The sequence below is a fragment of the Oreochromis niloticus genome, linkage group LG5 (genome assembly GCF_001858045.2).
Source record: "Oreochromis niloticus isolate F11D_XX linkage group LG5, O_niloticus_UMD_NMBU, whole genome shotgun sequence".
NCBI lineage: Eukaryota > Metazoa > Chordata > Actinopteri > Cichliformes > Cichlidae > Oreochromis > Oreochromis niloticus.
In genome coordinates this window covers 15718810-15736909 of record NC_031970.2, presented here as the reverse complement: position 1 = coordinate 15736909, position 18100 = coordinate 15718810, and the positions used below count along the sequence as shown (strand labels likewise).

The following is an 18100-nucleotide window of genomic DNA, read 5'->3' as shown; positions in this document are numbered from 1 at the left end:
CAAAGTCAAAAATACTTGTCACATTTATTACCTTCTTAAATACAGACTGTTATCAACAGAGTATGTGTCATAAGCTGCAACATCAATTTCCTGTCCAGGTTTTAGCAACGTCCATTCACTATCAACTCTAACACTGTATGAATGAAAATGGTTGTCATATAACAGAGGAATGAGAATTTTTCCACAAAAGACCCACATTGTGTCAATATTAAATATGTACTTAATTTGCCAGAACAGAGGAATCTTCTCTGAATGCAGTACATCAATGACAAACACATCTCTTACACAGTATTTGACACTGTTCACAATTACTTCTGACACACGCCGGAAAGCTTTCTTAGGTCTTAGCACTATCAACTTCAGAAAAGCCACAATAGACTGTCAGTGCTTGTTGCAGTTCCAGTGGTAATGACAAAAATGGTGTAGTCACACTTTTTCCAAAAACATTTTCAAATTCACCAAGTAAACTTTTGTTAGAAAACTCCCAGCACTGTCTGAACTGATGTCTGTTGCTCAAAGTTGTAGCAATGTTCATAAAATTTCTACAATTGCGGGACAACGTTTTGAAATACTGGTGCTTACTTTCAAATCTCATACACCATAACAAACGTAGAGGGCCGAACATTTCAATCAGTCTTGCATAGTGGATTAAATAATGACATTTTGGTGTAACAGAACAGCAGTCACTGAGTCCACAAGTTATATCAAAATTGGCATCATGGGAATGAATAAGTCCTATGTGCTGAATAAGCTTTATCAAACTAAAGGTTCTTCTGCCACATTTGGAGCACTGATATGGCTGAGGCATGGTGGTCAATACAGAAGATTTATTTGTCTGGTGACTGTGATTGGCAGAGGCCGGTCCTCACCCTCATCTATTTTCACAATGTACTTTTGGAGAAAAATCAGGGTGTTCTTCAGATGTTTTGGGTAAGCAAGGTTGAAGACAAAATACAAGCAGAAAGAAGAGATGATTCCTTCAAAAATACACGAGGTTCTGCACACTTCACTGCCATCCAACTTCACAATGTTTGGAGCGCTTCTGGAGAACACTGGTTTCCAGTCTTCATGAAGTAGCTGAACATTTGGATAGGGGGTTTTAGGATGAACCTTTGAAGTCAAAAGAGAAGGTAGAGGAAAGCAATATCTTAGTCTCTTAACAAAAGATACATTTGTTTTCCTTTTATATAGACTAAATATTTTAATACACACACCTCTCCAAGTATGACAAAGAGATCCAGTTTCTCCTTGAAGACGTATGGCAGGAATAAAAGTGCAGCCCTTGTGTCAAGATCTGCCAAAAAAAAAAAAAAAAAAAAAAAAAAAAAAAACACCCCACAATATCACCCATGCATTTTATCTGGCATTTCCAGTTACCTATAAAAATTATATAAAATGGAAGCCTTGAAGTTAAAAAAAAAAGCAAATACCTGGTAGGTCATCAGTGAGAGCCTCCTCTCTTGCATCAAGGTAGAGCTGGTAGAGTGGGGTTTTCCCTCGTGTAAGGTCAATCACCTTTGCTGCAACACATGAGAGCCCTTCACGAAATCGCTGGCTTACATTACCCGTTGTTGGTTGGATCCACCCGAGTTCGTTGCACAGCTACAAGTAAAAAATTCATTTTCAGTACAAAATAACAGTGTATGAAAATGAAATAATCTAAAGTTGATATTAATTATGTATGGTGCTGCATAATTATTTTTTTATAGAATTTAACAACAATACTGTAAGAAGTTACATGAACATACAAAAAAAGGAAAGAGGGACAGATGAAGAAAGCAAGGTCAAGGGCAAATAAAATTTACTACTATAAACATGTTAAATGTGACAGCTATTTCCAAGTTCAATTCAGCTTTCTGACTTACACCAGTAGGCATCCCTAAGAAGGGGTACTTCTTCAACACATCCTCCACAGGCATACCATCTGCAATTTCTTTTTGCCGCCAAGCAAACGTTTGCTGCATACGGTTATGAACCACCATGGTATCTGGTTGCATCTTCTGATATTGGCACTGTAAGACCTTTAAGTGGGCATCTATGGATAATAAATCCTCTCCTTGGACGCATGGTCCCTTGAAAGAAAGCAAGAGTGAGAAGAGAAAGTCAAAACAGATTAGAAACCCAACATAAGACTAAATATACAATTAGAGCTGACACGATCTGTGCATCACAAAGAACTTGTATCGGTTAAAGTTAACCGATACCATGAACCAATATTTAAAATATGGAAACTCTGAAATAATTTCACATAAAATCTTAATTGTTAACTTGAAATTTTAGTTTTGGAGTCATATTTTAAAAAAAATTTTTTTAATCTAGTTCACCCTCTTTTAGCGCCTTCCAATTAATAATTTTTTGTGAGGTAGAAGTATTAGCACTGGTACTTTGTATTAGCAAGTGCTCTAATCCAAGTATTGGTATTGTTTCGGTTTGAAAAAAGGGGTACAGTTGCATCCCTAATCCTTAGTTTTAGATGTAATAACAGATGCAAGAACATTTTATAGCTCAAGATGTCCCTCACACCAACCTGACAAACATTTCTCTGACTTGTTCGTTGACATTTATTAGGCTGCCCTTTCCTCGTAGAACCAAACTTCTCCTTACAACGCCTCACTGCCTCACTGTCGACTAGTGGTGCCCGCTCTGATTTGAATTTACGTCTCAAAGACATATGCCATGTGTGCTTGTTGAACAGAAACATAAGTTACTGTAAAAACAATCTACACAAAATACACCCAACAAAGAATCAGTAAACATACTTCATACAAACCTACTGAGAGGCTACAGATTGTCTTACTAACAAAACAAGATCGAAAAAAGCTTCACTTTTACTTTGTAATCTTGAAGGAACCTTGTGCAAATTTTAAATTTAACTTACATAACCATTTCCCTCACGATCCTTGAGGAAAGGATACTTCATTACCAGCGTCTTCACAGCTTGCACATATTCAGAATTTGTGGGATACCTGTAATATCAGAAGAAACATAAGTGTTAGAGCAACTGCTGACAAACAAACTTTATCAAGTGTCAGTTATTGTTTCTTAGTAATGTAGCGTTTATTTTCAATATGACAGATTCAGCTTTTTCTAAAGCAACAAGCTAACATTACCCTGATTAACTTACATAGTATACTGTGCCACACCTTTATATAGAACTCTGATTATTGTGTGTCTGTCCCTTGGATTTTTATGGCACGGTTCTTTGTTGTCCAGTTTTAGTTGCAGATTTTTGGGAAATCTTGGAATTTCAAAAGAGGCTGGCAGTCTCAAAGTATTTTCATTGCTGTGAAAACAGTTAAGTGTTTGATTTATTGCATGAATTGAAGTATAAAACACTACAGTAACAATACATATGGTAGAAACAATGATCATATTAACTAAATCCTAAAAGTGCATAACGGCCAACATGTATGCTTCAGACATACTAACTTCATTATAAATAAGAAAATACCTTATTGAAGTTGACGAAGTAGATGGTTGCCAGTCTTCTGGAGAGACAGTCTGTAGAGTCAGCGTCACTGAAGATTCCTTCATCCTTGACACAAATTGGTTGAATTTAACCTGCTTTTTGAAGGATCCTTGGAAAAGGTATGCAACCATAGTCTCAGTAAGACCGCAGTCAACTGTGTCACCATCAACCTCATTGTCTGCAAGATAAATGGTAGTACAAACTCTAAATTCCATGTAAGGATATTTATCACCACATTTTTACATGGGTAAAAACCGTATATCACACACATTAAAACCTTTTGTACAACTTCTTTCAGTTCAAAGAAATATTCATTAAAAAAAATCAGTAAATTAAATAAAATAAACCAAATTTTTAGAGTGAATCCTCTCGATATGCAAAGTTTTCATTTTTAAATTTAGATGTTTGTTTGGGACTACTGGACACAGGAGAGCAGAGTCTGAGCATGCTTTTGTGCCCTTTCAAGTTTGGAAGAAAAAAAAAGACTAGAATACTGTAATTTGTTAATATTCACTACTAAGGTGACTCCTTTCTCCAGATTTCCGACAGTTTCTGCCGTCTGTTCTTTCAGACCGATTACTTATAGCGATAACACCCGCAGGACTGTATTACAAGCTCAGATTACATGCTGAAAAAGTTCCCACATTGCTTAAAACGCTACTATCAAACCCCAGCTGCGACACCCTTGTTATATTTTAAACAAATGCGGCGTCAAGATATTTCCTTTAAACGTTATATTCAGCCGCCCATGTGTGTTGATGGCCTTGGAATGGATGTAAAAACGTGATTTTATTAAACCATTAATACACTAACGGTAAACTGCATTCAGCTACCAGGGAATCAAATTTCGCGCCGTTCCGCTGCGCAGGGGTTACCGAACCCATAGACTGTGGCCGAACCACATATATAAGTTCAAACTTATACAAATACTATGTGTACACATTTTTCATTTTTCAGAACTGTGACCTCAACTTTACACATGAAACGTTTGTAAAAAGACATAATTTGAGCTAAGAGAGTGCCGAAACTAGCTAAATTGCTAATATACGTTAAGCTAGGCTAAACCAATAATTAGTAATTATGCTACATTTTTCTTTAAATAAAACTTACCTCTGAAACGCTGAGCTTCAGCTTCGGTGACATCTAAGCCCCACTCTTGTATTTTTGTTAAGAGTTCCTCGGTTGAAAGTGAACAGAGCACACCAGGACTTGCAAGTTCTAATCCATCTCCGTCCGTTGATAAAACAAAAATGGCACCTGCTGCATTTACAGAAAGTTCTAGAATCCACCAGCTATTCGTTGAGTTTCTTCTTCTACTTTTTGTTTGATGTTGTGAGGATGGGCTCAACTCGCACTCAGAGTTCAATAAGGGTGCTTTTTTGCAATTCATCCAAATAGTTATACTTTAAAAAAAAATCACTCTTAAAAAAAATGTTTAAATGCATTTTTACTTTTTTTCTTTCAAATAAATTCATTGTTCTTAAAGCAGCTTAAAAATAAGGGGGGTTCAGGGAATACAAAAACAACAACAGCAATGAAAATAATAAAAAATAAAATAAAAACACTAAAATATATGCTTAAATCAATACAGTTGCAAATAAATTACTGTCAAAAAGAATTAAAAAAAAAAAACCTCTAATCAAAAAGAGCTTAATCAACCTGTACTTTATCTTTTGAAAGAATGGGTACAAATAAGTACTTTTCACAATTAAGGAACATGTATGTACCTTTCAGACGCTAAAAAAGGTACAGACAGTTACCCCGAGGTCCAATATTTGTCCTTAGACTGTATTAATGTCATTTTTGTACCTTGGGGCACAGTAATGTACCCCTTCCGTACCCCTATTTCTGACTGTGTAAAGTAATGCAAATTTAAACCAATTCATACTAAATGACTTATATATTGTGTTTGGTTTTAAATATTCCTGCATTTTATATCTTGAGCCACAGAAAACCGTATTTGATCTGTCACTAAATAAATGTAAATGTACATTGCTTTTTTACATACTTTATTGTCATATGTTTAGCTTTTTAACACAATTATTCTTTTTTCGTATTTTATTATGATTTCGGGGTTTTTTTTTCATAAATAAAGTATATGTTATCCCATGAAAAAAACAAAACGAAACAAAACAAAAAAACTGTGCATACTAAAGAGCTAAGTTATCAACTAAACAGAAAATAAATCAATTAAAAAATCCAAAGTCCAAGTGAGACCTTTTTGGGGATGTTCAAATATCACATGGTACAAGCATGTAAGTTATAATGAATGTAATAGTTTCTTATGTTTTTATACATTCTTATGTTTTTGTATACAGTTTCAAATGTAAAATATTCACATTGATAACCTGACATTAGTGATAATACATTCAATATCCAAAACACTTTCCATCGATAGATAATGAAATGCAATGAAAGAGATCTGGGAGCACACAAACCCCAACATTTATCAGATCACTAAAGAGTGTTGTAATTAAACTAAGATGTAATGGAGTTCAGCTTCTAAGGCTTTGTATCCCACAAACAGCCTCTGTTAAATGGACATAGTGATGTCAAACTGGGCTAAGAAGCTAAACACAGTAAGATGCTGTTAAATCTCATATAATAGTCAGACTGTTAGCACAGTGACAGCTGGTGCCCTGCTCTCTGTGCAGGAGGGCTGGGCAATGCAGCAGGGACCACGATGGGGTCTATCCCACAACCAAAACCTGCACCAGGAACACTTTACCGGGAAACTCCAAAACTTTAAAATGAAAACCTATAACAAGGGTATCAAATACAAGGCAGAGGAGCCAGAATTGGGCCGCTACAGTCCCTGATCTGGCCCACTGGATGGCTTTGGAAAATGTGAAGTAAGGCATACATTTTGGACTGCGCTGTATTTTAATAAATTTAACTTTTTGTCTTGCTGATAAACCTCTCCCATGGCCATTCATATTGCACCAAAGTATTTGCTGTATTTGTGCAATCTCTGTTAGTTTATAGTATATGTATAGTCTTTGTTACTTAATTATAATCCAAATCCAATTTGGGATCTGGACTTTATTATACTATCTGTAATTAAGTAACAGACAAAATTAAATAACAGAAAATGTCCTGTTTTTTTTACTATCAGCTATAGAAATTATGTTCTTTCCGTAAAGAACAGAACCTTTCTGTTTTACAGCACAGTCTGGGGAATGATCTACCCACAGTTTAAAATGACTTTAATATCACTGTCCTATAAGGTCTGATGTTTACATCGCAGGAGTCTGTCAGTCACTCAGTCCTTATCTCGTCCTTCACTCTGGTATATTTGGAACAGCCTAATGATCAGTCTGATCCCAAAGTGAATCCTGTTTCAATCCTCTGCCCTCTTAGACCTACTGAGATCTCAAGCAACAGTACAAGGTCTTATTCCCAGAAACATGCCCTTTTCTTGTGATGAACTAATTTACTGGCTTACATAGCTCAACATATGTTTTTCTTGCTGGGATTTGTTGTGAAGATTGATTCCCCGTGCATCTTCTTACAGTTTAGTAATATGAACGAGGCCAAACTAAACAGCCATGCAAGAATTTAAATATTCTGATCTCATCAAACCTACTCAGTCTTGGACATTTAGAGGAAAAGAGGCTGAAATGCTTTACATCTTCAACCTCTTTAGGCCCTTGCTCTTCTCCATACACTTTGGAAGTAGGTGAATGTGGAATGCACTGAATATTTCTCACTTTTGAAAAATTAGGGTCAGAGTGTAAGGAGTTGATAACTCTGTCTGACACCAGGCTGCTTTTCGGGTTTCTTGTTTTGAGGAAGTCATTTGCTTTAATGTGCATGTGGCCCTTTAAATGGTTCAGATATGTTTCTGATCATGCTGGAAGGTTTCTGCATGTTTCGTTACAGCTCTGCTGTATTATTGAGGCTGATTGAAAACAAGGACTAGCAACAATGGCTTGAGGTTAGTTAGGAAAGCAACAACTCAATAAACTCTGAGAAAAAGTTTAAATACTGCAAATAAGTTCCTTCATTTTAAAGGAATATTAAAAAAATGCCTGTGACCTCTTGACTAACTTAATATGAATGAGAACAGCACCAAACCTGTCTGTCTCTTTCAAGAAAAGTGTTTTTTCCCCCCAAAACTGATGAAACAACAACATTCCCAGTCTTAAAAGTTAGTGTTCAAACTGTTCAATTAAATTTTTAGCTCTTCTTTTCTCAGTAAAGTGTGTAGACTGAAGCCTGGTCACAGTTCAGCTGCTAGAAGCAACAATTATATTTTTTATACTTCCTTATAACCAACAAAAAAAATTGATGTGGAAAATTCCAAACACTTATGGAGAGTAATTATGAATACTTTAGTCACATGCCCTATAAATTATGGCTGAATCTAAGAAGAAACAGCAAAGCTTTGCTTTGTTTTTATCTGCTTTACAGTCTCATCCACCATCGATTTAGTCTCAGCTGTCTGTTCACCAGAGCACCACAGGGACATTTCTGGGGCCAGAAGCAGAATTTGATCTCCTGTAAAACCACCCCCAACCTGCTGTCCTACCCCTAAACTGCATTGCTAGGATAACGCCCATCTGATGCAAACTGAAAAATACTGCTCTGATTAATAAACTGCAGGTGATGAGAATCAAAAAGGTACTTGAAAAGAAACCAGATGATTTTTTTTAAGCAAAGTAGATAAAAATCTGTTCTGTTTTTCCTTTCTAGGTTATACCATTTATTAGGACTTCCATATTTCTTAAGGAATTAATATATTCAGGCCTGTGTAACGGACAATGAAAAACAACAAAAAACAAGAAGAAAAGTTCTGAAAAAGAGACTGAACAATAATCCAGTTTCCATATTTAACACAAAGCAGTCCATGTTCTTGAAATAAAAAAATCCACTCCAGTAAAACAGGGAAACCACAGCAAACAATAATAAAACAAAACAAAACAACAAAACAGAGAAATTGTGTGGTTTACAAAAAGCAGCTTTTCTCAAAGATCCATATTCTAAACAAAATTCAGCCCTTTTGCCTTTCAGGATACCGTTTCATGGAAGATTTGACATCATTTGTTTTATCTTGTGTTTAAGGTTTGGTTTATGAGGGTTTTTTTCACCAAAACAATGCTTCTAGCTTTTATGTTAGCTTATATATTTGTGTTCTCCTGTATATAAACTAAGTAGAAATAGATTTGGGTCTATAGTAGAATTTCTTATGAAATAATTTCCTCACACGTCCCTTTGAGCTCTGAGGGAGTTAGCTACATTTGTATTTGTGTGTTAGTCTGAGGTATTTTCACTGTCTGGGTGGTTTCTAGTCCTCCAATCTTTGCGCAATACGTTTGGATTTTCATGTGAACTCTTGTAAAGATGATGTAATCAGATTATAGGATTTTTGTATAAAGTAATTTTCTTTATCATCATTATTTGAAGAAGTGTTTGTACGTGAAATATGTTGATGTGCTTTAATACCAACTTTGTAACACCTTACCCGTATGTACTTTTTTTTTACATTTAAAAAAGTGCTTATAATTTTATCGTCAGTGTTAATCACGTGGTTATTATTTTTTTTAATAATTCATAATTCTGTATGTATCTATGTATTTATCTATTAAGCTCATTACTTTTTCCGAGTCTGACTTAGTGAGCTCAGCAGTGGGTGGTGCTCATGTCACCTGGTCAGTGAATGCATCCCTCCGGCTGTCTATCGTTCAGTGAACGCACCACCGCTGTCTGCTCTCTAGTTACAGTATGGCGGCTGGGACTTGCGGAGGAGGACAACTTCTTCTAGATTCCTTCCACAAAACTGTTGGAAGGCGACGGCATTAATATAAAACTTATAGCGGCAACCACGAGGTACACTGCAACAGACGACAGCGGCATAACTTGTGTTTCTTACTGGGGCTTTCCCCAGAAAATAATCGGACTGGTGTGTGATGCGTGAGGACCCGCAGTCAAGAAACTCCCCTGATTTTTCCGCGTCGGTTTCTGCTCTGACTGTCAGTTAGCCGGCTAGCTGCTAGGTAGCTCCCTTCAATGCTAACGCTCGCCTGCAGAGCTCTGTGTTAGCAAAAAGAAGCGCTAGCGTGTTGCTTTTATTTACTCCAGGTGACAGGGATGGTATATCGTATCCATTTGGTAAGCGGACTGGTTGAAAAAGATGGGGAGAAAAAATTTGTGGACCTGGACGATAACTTTGTCAGTACTCATTAGCCTAGCCTAGCTTAGCCTAGCTTTCTGGTACAACGCCAGAAGAGAGTTAGCGCTTCGCCTGTCCACCAGCGAGTTAGCCAATTAGCATTTCAGTTGCACAAGACGACCAGATAATCCCCCCCTGTTCATCCCGGTGGATGGTTTTGAAACGTCTCCGCTGACTAATTCAGACGAAGAGTGGGCACTGAGCTGCTTTAGTTTTATAACTCAGGGGTGTTTTGGCGTTCAGGCTCGCTAGGTGTTCTCTGGTAGAGGGAGTGGTGAAGGTAGGGAGATAGGAAGGTAGCTAAGGTTCCCTGCATCAGGGCAACAAGGTCACTCAGATTATGACGAGCCATACATGTCAACTACACTTATAGATGACACTTTAGTAAACGACAGACGCGTGTGTGTTTGTGTGTATAGGGTGATGAACGCTGGGGTGTGTGCCTGCTGTTAGCTTGCTGCAAGAGAAGACAACACAGCTCAGAAGCGCGCAATAATTGGACCTACTGCTCTTGATAGGCGTTAAACAGACAGTTTAGTCAGCACAGAAGGAGTTTGATGGACGTGAGGGGCTGTCAGTGCTATACTCACTCATGTATGTCTTGACACATGGCAGCTTGGTCTGTACATAGTGCCTGCTGTCACATATAAGCGTCGTTATGTAGCTTCGGTGGGCAGTCAGTGAGGGGAATGTCCTGTCTTTTTTTTTATACCTGTTGGTTTGTTTTTTATTTCTCACACATGAGAGAGGACCATGTTTACTAGTTAGTGCCTAGAAGATTAGAGGACTAACGTTTTAGCCTACAGATAGGCCGCAGATATTGTAGATTATTACTATTTTTTTGGGAGGAGGGACTGCACCAGAAAAACCTGCCACTCTGGATCAAGAAAACTTGCCCCTCGTCTCTGGTTGGAGTAATACTCTCAAGCCAAAATCAATGCCTTCAGCGCTGGCAATATTCGCCTGCCGACCCAACTCGCACCCATTCCAGGAGCGGCATGTGTACCTGGATGAGCCCGTCAAGATCGGCAGGTCGGTGGCTCGGTGCCGGCCAGCCCAGAACAACGCCACCTTCGACTGCAAGGTGCTGTCCAGGAATCACGCTCTGGTGTGGTTTGACCACAAGACTGGCAAGGTAAGCGGCAACAGCACTGAAAATGACCTCCTATTGCTTTACTTTGGTGTTTATGTGGGCCTACAGTAGATGGATACTTTACTTCATGTCTTCTTGTGGGTTGGCCATATAAAGAGAACCACCAGTGAGAAATATCACCTCATTGGTTTGCATCTTTAAATAGACAGGAATAAAAGGCCTATAAAGAGGAATTTTGCAATGTTAGCTGCTCATCTTGTTTACTTATATTTTCCATGGATGATCCCAATTAGCTCACAACCTTTCTTTTACTGTGTAAATAAGGTTATTACCTAAGAGCTTAAAATATAGCAGGAGATCCAACTTATTCCAAACTGAATCATGGTAACCCTTACATCAACTTGGATTAATTTAATATGCCTTATAATTGTGACTTGAAGATTTATAAATAATGTTTACCTTCATGGCACAAGGGAGCAGATTTTAATACAGCTATCATTATTAATACTAATAATGATTGCTCTGCTGTGGATTTAACAGGCTGCTGTTCAAAGTTTGAAATGTATCAGCAGGTTGTGGGATGAAATGAAGAAGCAATGTTAACAACGTTAACACTGGCATAATCTGTGTCACTCTTGTCAGTTATGCTGATGGATTTGTTTGTGTCACTATGAACTGTGGGGAAGCATTGTCTCTTTAGTAATAAAGAAAGTAGTGAAGCACTTTTTTTTTTTTTTAAGTGTTTAGAGCAGGGGTGGGCAATTGATTTTTCCCAAGGTGGCCACGTGAGAAACTGTGACACTTGTGGAGGGCCACACCAATAAGCTGAACTCAGTTCTGCTCAGTTTTCTCTTCTTTTTCTCACGTGAGCCCTCGAGAAAATGTATTTCCCCCCACAGTTTAGAGAGTTCAACCAGCACTTCTTATTGCTTCCTTGTCATTTCTGTTAGGAACCTCCATAAGAACAGCTGATGCTGTGACTGTAGTCAGGGCTTTTTCTGGCTCATAATAAACTTTTAAGGGAGTGGGGCACTAAGCAGGATTACTGAGTGTGTAGTTGAGGTAGGGAGGCTTACTTAACAAATGTGTGCATTTTCCTGATATTGCCCAGCTTGCCTAGCAAATTAAATATGGCTTTAAAACCACTTAATTGATAACTCTTTGTTCTGTGGACTGATGCACCTGAAAGATTTTGGAGAAAATCTTCACACGCTTACACATGTTTTTAAATTTATTTAAGTAGTTGACTTAATCTGCTATCTAAAATTACATAATTGGAAAGGATCAGGATCTACAGATGCACCAGTTGCAATTTTCTTCAATTTTAACTGATAGCATATACCCACTCTGCTTCAATGCAAAGTTTTACTTTCATAATAAAATAAATTATTAAACTTAAGAATTTTCCCGCAAACTGCAGTACATTACAAGATCTTCTCTCATTGGAAAACTGAAAATAAAGTGCTCCGTCACTGGAAAGAGTTACAAATAATTGAATGAAAATAAGGTGCTGTACACCTACCTTTACCTGTCATATTTTATGTAGGCAAACAATGTCAAGTTCAACAGATTTATATAACAAAACAAATGTCAGGTACTTGCATCATTTCCTAGTATTTTTATAACTTCACCAGATAACAGGGCATTGACCCTTCTCTCTTTTCCCACTCATCTCCATAATTTGTCTCGTAATTGCTTTGATCTTTTGCTCACGCTGAGGTTGCTGGCTTGTGTCTGGCTCTAAGTTGTAGCTTTAACCACTTTTCCTTTGTTAGGTTCTTTGTCTCAGTGGGATTGTTGTTATGAACTTTTTCACTCTTGTGTTTCACTTTGGCAAACTGTGTCTTCACTTGCAGTGAGGAGGTTAGATGGTTTTGACATAGTGTGTGGTTGTGCATGTGCACGTGCATATGATGATTTGTCTGCATTGCTGTGTGCATGTGTTGTGCATACATGAACTAGCCTTTTCTCAGTCAGGGCAGAAAATGCTGGCCAAGTTCCTGATTGGGGAGTATCGGTGCATCTCTACTGAGTTGGGACCTTTTTGTAGTGACGAATCCAAATTTTGCAGCAACATATTATTGACTAACCTGGCATTATGGATGCATTAACTCAGACTTGTCTTTCTGTCAAATGATGGAATTTATCTCTGCTCATCAGGGACCCTAAAAAACAAGATTTTCACCAAGAACAATTTACTAACTCTGTAGCTAGCTGCCTGGTGGTACATTATTAAGTGTCAACTGGCCCAACTTAGGAACCCTCCAAGTGTTGCTGCTATTTAGATTTTAGTTTTCATTTATATCTGCACCTATAAGACAGCTGTACATTTTTATTTTTTTCTTTCTTTCTTTTTTTTAAATAAATACTTCTGACTAACTTCCAGTGGATTCCTAACTTGGCTAAACTTTGTGAATTCTCTCTTTCATGGATGACTGGCTGTTAAAGTTTATTGTAACAGCCACACTAATCATTTTATTGGAGCTGAAAGAGTTTGGACTGTTTAACTGTCAGTATGGTCCCTGTGTTCGATTTTTGGGAACTGAAGGAGACTTTGGACCTGGACATGTATAACTGCCAATAACTGAAACAGAGGTTGAAATCGCAATACAAACTTCTCCCATGTGATATTGTTGGACCATCATTTCATACCATAATACTCATGTGGAAGTGATAATTTATTCTAGTAAAAGGTGTTAAGTTTTAAGATTGATCAGGTAATACATGGACTGAAAAAGCTAAATTGTTGCACTCTTAGCCGTTAAGAGTGCAAACCGCCCCAAAACAAAACAAAAAATTGAGTTTCAAGGAGGCAAAGATGAAATGAGGGAATAATTTCATTCGGGCTGCTCGGTTATGGCAAAAATCATAATCGTGATTAGTTAAGTCAACATTGGAACGTAATTATTTAGCGTAATTATTTAACACAATTGCTCATTCAGTTAAATGTCATGAAGATGTAGAGCCAAAAAATGTATCTTTAGCCATTAAAATCATGAATTTCTATGATTGATATTAACTATTTCCTTTGATAAATTACTTAAAAACAAAGTTTTTTTTTCTTTTGGGAATAGTTGTCTTGGTGCTAAACCAAAAAGATAAAATAAAAATTTAGTGTATCTGCCAGGTTTTCTTATAAATGCGATGTATTTATTTATTTAAATAAATAACGTGTCTTTCTTGTGAATTGTTTAAGTAATTTCTGTCATTAGAAAATGGACAGTAAAACCAAGAGTCTGTTAAATGCAGAGAATGAGATAAAAATAGTTGTAGGACTCATTTTCCAGACCAGGGGCTAAACTTAGTCCAGGGCTAACCAAAATTCAAAGCAGATATTCATTGAATGGAGTCCACATTCCAGTCTAGGATTAGACTTAATCCCTTTCAGGGGAGCCAAACTGTTGTTTCTTTAAAAGGCACAGGTCTGAATGTAAAGTGGGCATATAAAATCTGTGCATTGTTGCATCTGTAGTTTCTCTGCTGAACAGGTTAAACAGGCTGAGACAGCCACGGGATTACCCAGCACTGTGGTATGCAGGGACTTTGAAATACCCTCTCTGTGTGTGTGTGTGTGTGTGTGTGTGTGTGTGAACGCAGCACAGGCTATTTATAACGACACTGGCAGCGTCATCCTTTCCTCTGTTCAGGAATAAACGCACATGCAGACTCACACTGATCTGTAGGATCTTACCATTCACACATGCTGCTGAATGTATTGAAACAGGGGAGTAATGATTTGAGATTATTGGTTTATCACTTATCATATTTGGATTATAAATATAAAAGTTCATATCTCCAAAAAAACAGTATTACTATAGACTAAGCTTCCCAGTAGTATATGAAGTCGAATGAGCACTGTCTTGCGTTCTACTATTATTACCTGTTTTGCAATTAAGTCACATAGATTGCATGTGACTAAGGCACCAGAAATGTAGCTTTCATATTAGGGAAATGCTAAAAACACACACACACACACACACACACACACACACACATACACACACACTCTCTAAAAGTGGCTTGCCTAACCTGTACCTCATAACCGTAGTTTCCTCTTGCAGAAACAATGTTTGTGTGTTGCATGACTCTGCAGTTTTAGTTCTTTTAAAAATCAGTCTAATGTGAAAGAGTTTGAGGAGTGGCTGCTGTTTGGTTCGATCGATAGATAGATAGATAGATGGATAGATAGATATCATGTCTAACCATATTCTACACATGTATATGGATCTAGCCTGCAAGAAATGAGGGTTGCTGATTTTAGCTCCGCTAGCCATACTTACCAAAGCTCTCAAGTACACATGCAGTATTTTTATGGCCAATGTTAAACCTCATCTACCTGACTGTGGTCAGTTTACTAATGTTTGTGAGTATTTGCTGGTTTTTATACTTAGTTGATTAGCCTGACACCCTAGACTTCAAGCAGAAAGGGAGCACTGACCTGCCATGCAAAATTGCCTGTAGATGACAGCAGGATTTTTCCTGGCACACACTCAAAAAGGATTCCCCATTTCTTACATCTGAGGAGATGACCGCATGAGAGCCCATCAGAGCCTTTAAAAACCAGGCTGACATATTGTCTTTTACATTTGGTCAGGTTTATAGTGTTGCAGTCAGACTGAGACTCTAACTCTGTGCTTGCACGCTATGCCGTGGACTCCTGGTGCCGCTGACTACTGCAGAGGAAATGATGAGCTAATTGACATGAACGCAGCTGGTGAGATGAATATCTGAAGGGCTCTGAGAGAAAATAATGAAGTGTTTATTTAAGCAGTAGCCATCATGGGAAGGTCAGGCGGGACCCAGCTGCTTCTCTCTTAACCCTGGAGGTCCTGGGACTTCAGTTTAGGAACCGTATGGTAGAGTAGGGCGATATGGCCAAAAATATATATCACGATATATATTTGAAAATTTGCGATAACGATATAACTGACGATATAATTGATGCGAGACAAAATACAACTCCACAACTTTACTAGCGCAAAAAAACCCCCATCCATTTATTTTCACTTAAACAAGCAGCTGTCTTTTATGTGCAGTAAAGCTATGTAAAAGTTTAACAGTGCAAATGCAAATTCCTTGCTGAAAGTTTAACCAAAAGGTATTTCCAGTAGAAATGGGCTGACATATCCTGAGCATAACCATGTATAACATTCACTGAAGTTAAAAAGAGGTGCTTTGCAACATTAAACTGCAGTGTGCCAAATAAAAAAGTCAAATACGTATTTTTCGGACCATAAGGTGCATGGGATTATAAAACACATTAAGTGAAACAAAGCAGTCAGATAAATCAAACTTTATTCAACTCATTCTTCTTGCTTCCTCCACTTCTGTACCATTGATTCATTAATGCTGTATTCTATCACAGCTGCGCTATTCCCATGTTGTTGCAGTATATTAATGACTAACCTCGTATTGTGGATAGATTATCTCAGTTGTTCTCCTGACTGAAGTTTGGTCCGTTTACAGCATCCTGCCATGCGATTGCATTTGTCTCTAACCATTGGGAACCTTCACGTTAACTTTTATCGAGTGGAAAAGTGTTAGCGTTCATGCTCCAGCTTCACTGTGTTTATGTTATGCTAACATAGCTGTGTCGCTAGCGATCACGTAGCACATCATTATACACCACCTAGCCCAACTTCAGTAACCCTACAAACGTCACTGCTGTTTAGTTTCCTGTCTTCATTTATGTTGGAAATGATAGCAGAGCAGTACATTTGATTTTTTTCAGAAATCTCTCAGTCAGAACATGCTATATCATGCTTAGGTAACTAGCGAAACTAGTGAGCTAACTCCCGCTAGCTTCCTGCTAACTTCTAACTCCGTTAAATGTAATAAATTCTGTTTTCATGGATGCCTGGATGTTAAACTTCATAGTTACACCTGGTAAAGCAGCAATGCTGATCGTTTTATTAAAGATGAAAGAATTTAGACAGTTTTTAACTCTCAGTGATGCTGCAGTGTTCGTTTGACTTTGGGACCTGTAGTGGACGGAGTTTAGGACCCAGAACACCTTAGTCTGACAAATACGGCAATAACGACGGCCGCTTGCATGTTCTACAAAAAAATGTGCTTTGTTGTGTATCTGACGGACAAACACCAAACCAGTTCCACATCACTGAAGTTGCACCATTTTTACAAACCAATTCTGGTTCATCCGTTTCACTCAACAATCGGCCATGTGCGTATGAAAACAAAGGCATTGCGCATGCGTGTTTTACCCATATTCTATCGCGATATTTCATTTTCTTATCATTGCCTAACATTGTACCGGTATTACCGTGAACCGTATAATATGGCCCAGCCCTACCGTATGGCTTCAAGAGCTCCAGACAGTCAGACAGATTGATGTGTAGCAAGAGGATATGTCAGTCAGATAGACAGTTAAATAGTGCTATGCCATTTTTGGTTCATGTTTTCCACTTTCCTCAAAGCGCTTTAAAAACTCTTGATAAATGTGACTAATTGATAACACTCCGTCTGTGCACATATCCCGTTAAATTTCCCGCTGTTTCTCATTACTCACTACTCTTACACCTGATCTTTGTTTACGTCATAAAAAACGTGGGTAGTGCACCAAAATGTTATAAATGAATGAATAGGGTTATTATAATGTTATAAGTTCTTAATCTAGAAACAACAAATGTAAATAATTTTCCTTCAAAGTGGCCCCAGAGAACCACATGTCCTACCTAATTAGAAATGGTTCTTAGCAGCATTTTCTTGGATCAGAAAGGCTACTTATAGGCTGGTGTATGGAGCTGTGACTGAATATTAAAAATCTGATTTATATAATTGAATATTAGCAGTTTTCCTTGTTTGATGGATGGATGTTAAAGGAATGAATATGTACATAAGGAGACTTGGTTCTTGCACAGTTATGTCTGAACCAATTTTACATTTTCCTGCAAATTTTTTTGCCTGTTTGAAAACCATAAATGTAATTTTAGCTTTAATAAATGAAAAATAAAATGATTTTCCATTTTCCCCATTTGCAGGATTGTATGACTGTCATAATATTTCAAACCTACCCAGCCTTTTTAAATACATGGTAGTCAAAAAAATGGGTGGACTTAGGACTGGGCGATATGACCCAAAATTCATATCTCGATATTCTTTAGCTGGATGGCGATATACAATATATATCTCAATATTTTTTAAAGCCATAAAGTAAGAACAAAAAGAGTTCTTAGTCAAAGCTGTGTCCCAGATCTCACACAGGCACTTTTATTAACATACAGCGTAGATGTACATGAAAACAACTACTCAGAAATAAATTATCAGCATTTATTAAATAATAATGCTCCATAAATAAAAGAAAACAATGTTGTTTTTGTGCATAACAAAAAGCTCACAATTGTGCAGT

General features: G+C 37.5%; 2 protein-coding genes across 8 annotated transcripts in view; one reads left to right on the top strand and one right to left on the bottom strand.

Annotated features, from left to right (window-relative positions):
* Positions 1 to 813: 813 nt before the first annotated feature.
* On the bottom strand, positions 814 to 4683 carry LOC109194227 (sterile alpha motif domain-containing protein 3). The gene is made up of 8 exons (XM_019358484.2): positions 4580 to 4683; positions 3452 to 3647; positions 3125 to 3283; positions 2879 to 2966; positions 1866 to 2072; positions 1431 to 1602; positions 1215 to 1294; positions 814 to 1110 (listed from the first exon to the last, which is right to left on the bottom strand). Exons 2-8 carry the CDS (start codon positions 3598 to 3600, stop codon positions 814 to 816), a joined length of 1152 nt encoding a protein of 383 aa, XP_019214029.2. The 5' UTR covers positions 3601 to 3647; positions 4580 to 4683.
* A 4455-nt stretch (positions 4684 to 9138) lies between these two features.
* The window catches only part of slmapa (sarcolemma associated protein a), a 77205-nt gene continuing 68243 nt past the window's right edge, over positions 9139 to 18100 (top strand). For 3 of the 7 annotated variants that reach the window (XM_019359181.2, XM_005453595.4, XM_019359178.2), the window contains exon 1: positions 9140 to 10776. In XM_019359181.2, the coding sequence (XP_019214726.1) occupies positions 10579 to 10776 (198 nt within the window). In that variant the 5' untranslated portion in view covers positions 9140 to 10578. Of the gene's footprint in view, positions 10777 to 18100 lie in introns of all 7 variants that reach the window. The other 4 variants (XM_019359183.2, XM_019359179.2, XM_019359180.2 and 1 more) reach the window with 3 other exon arrangements.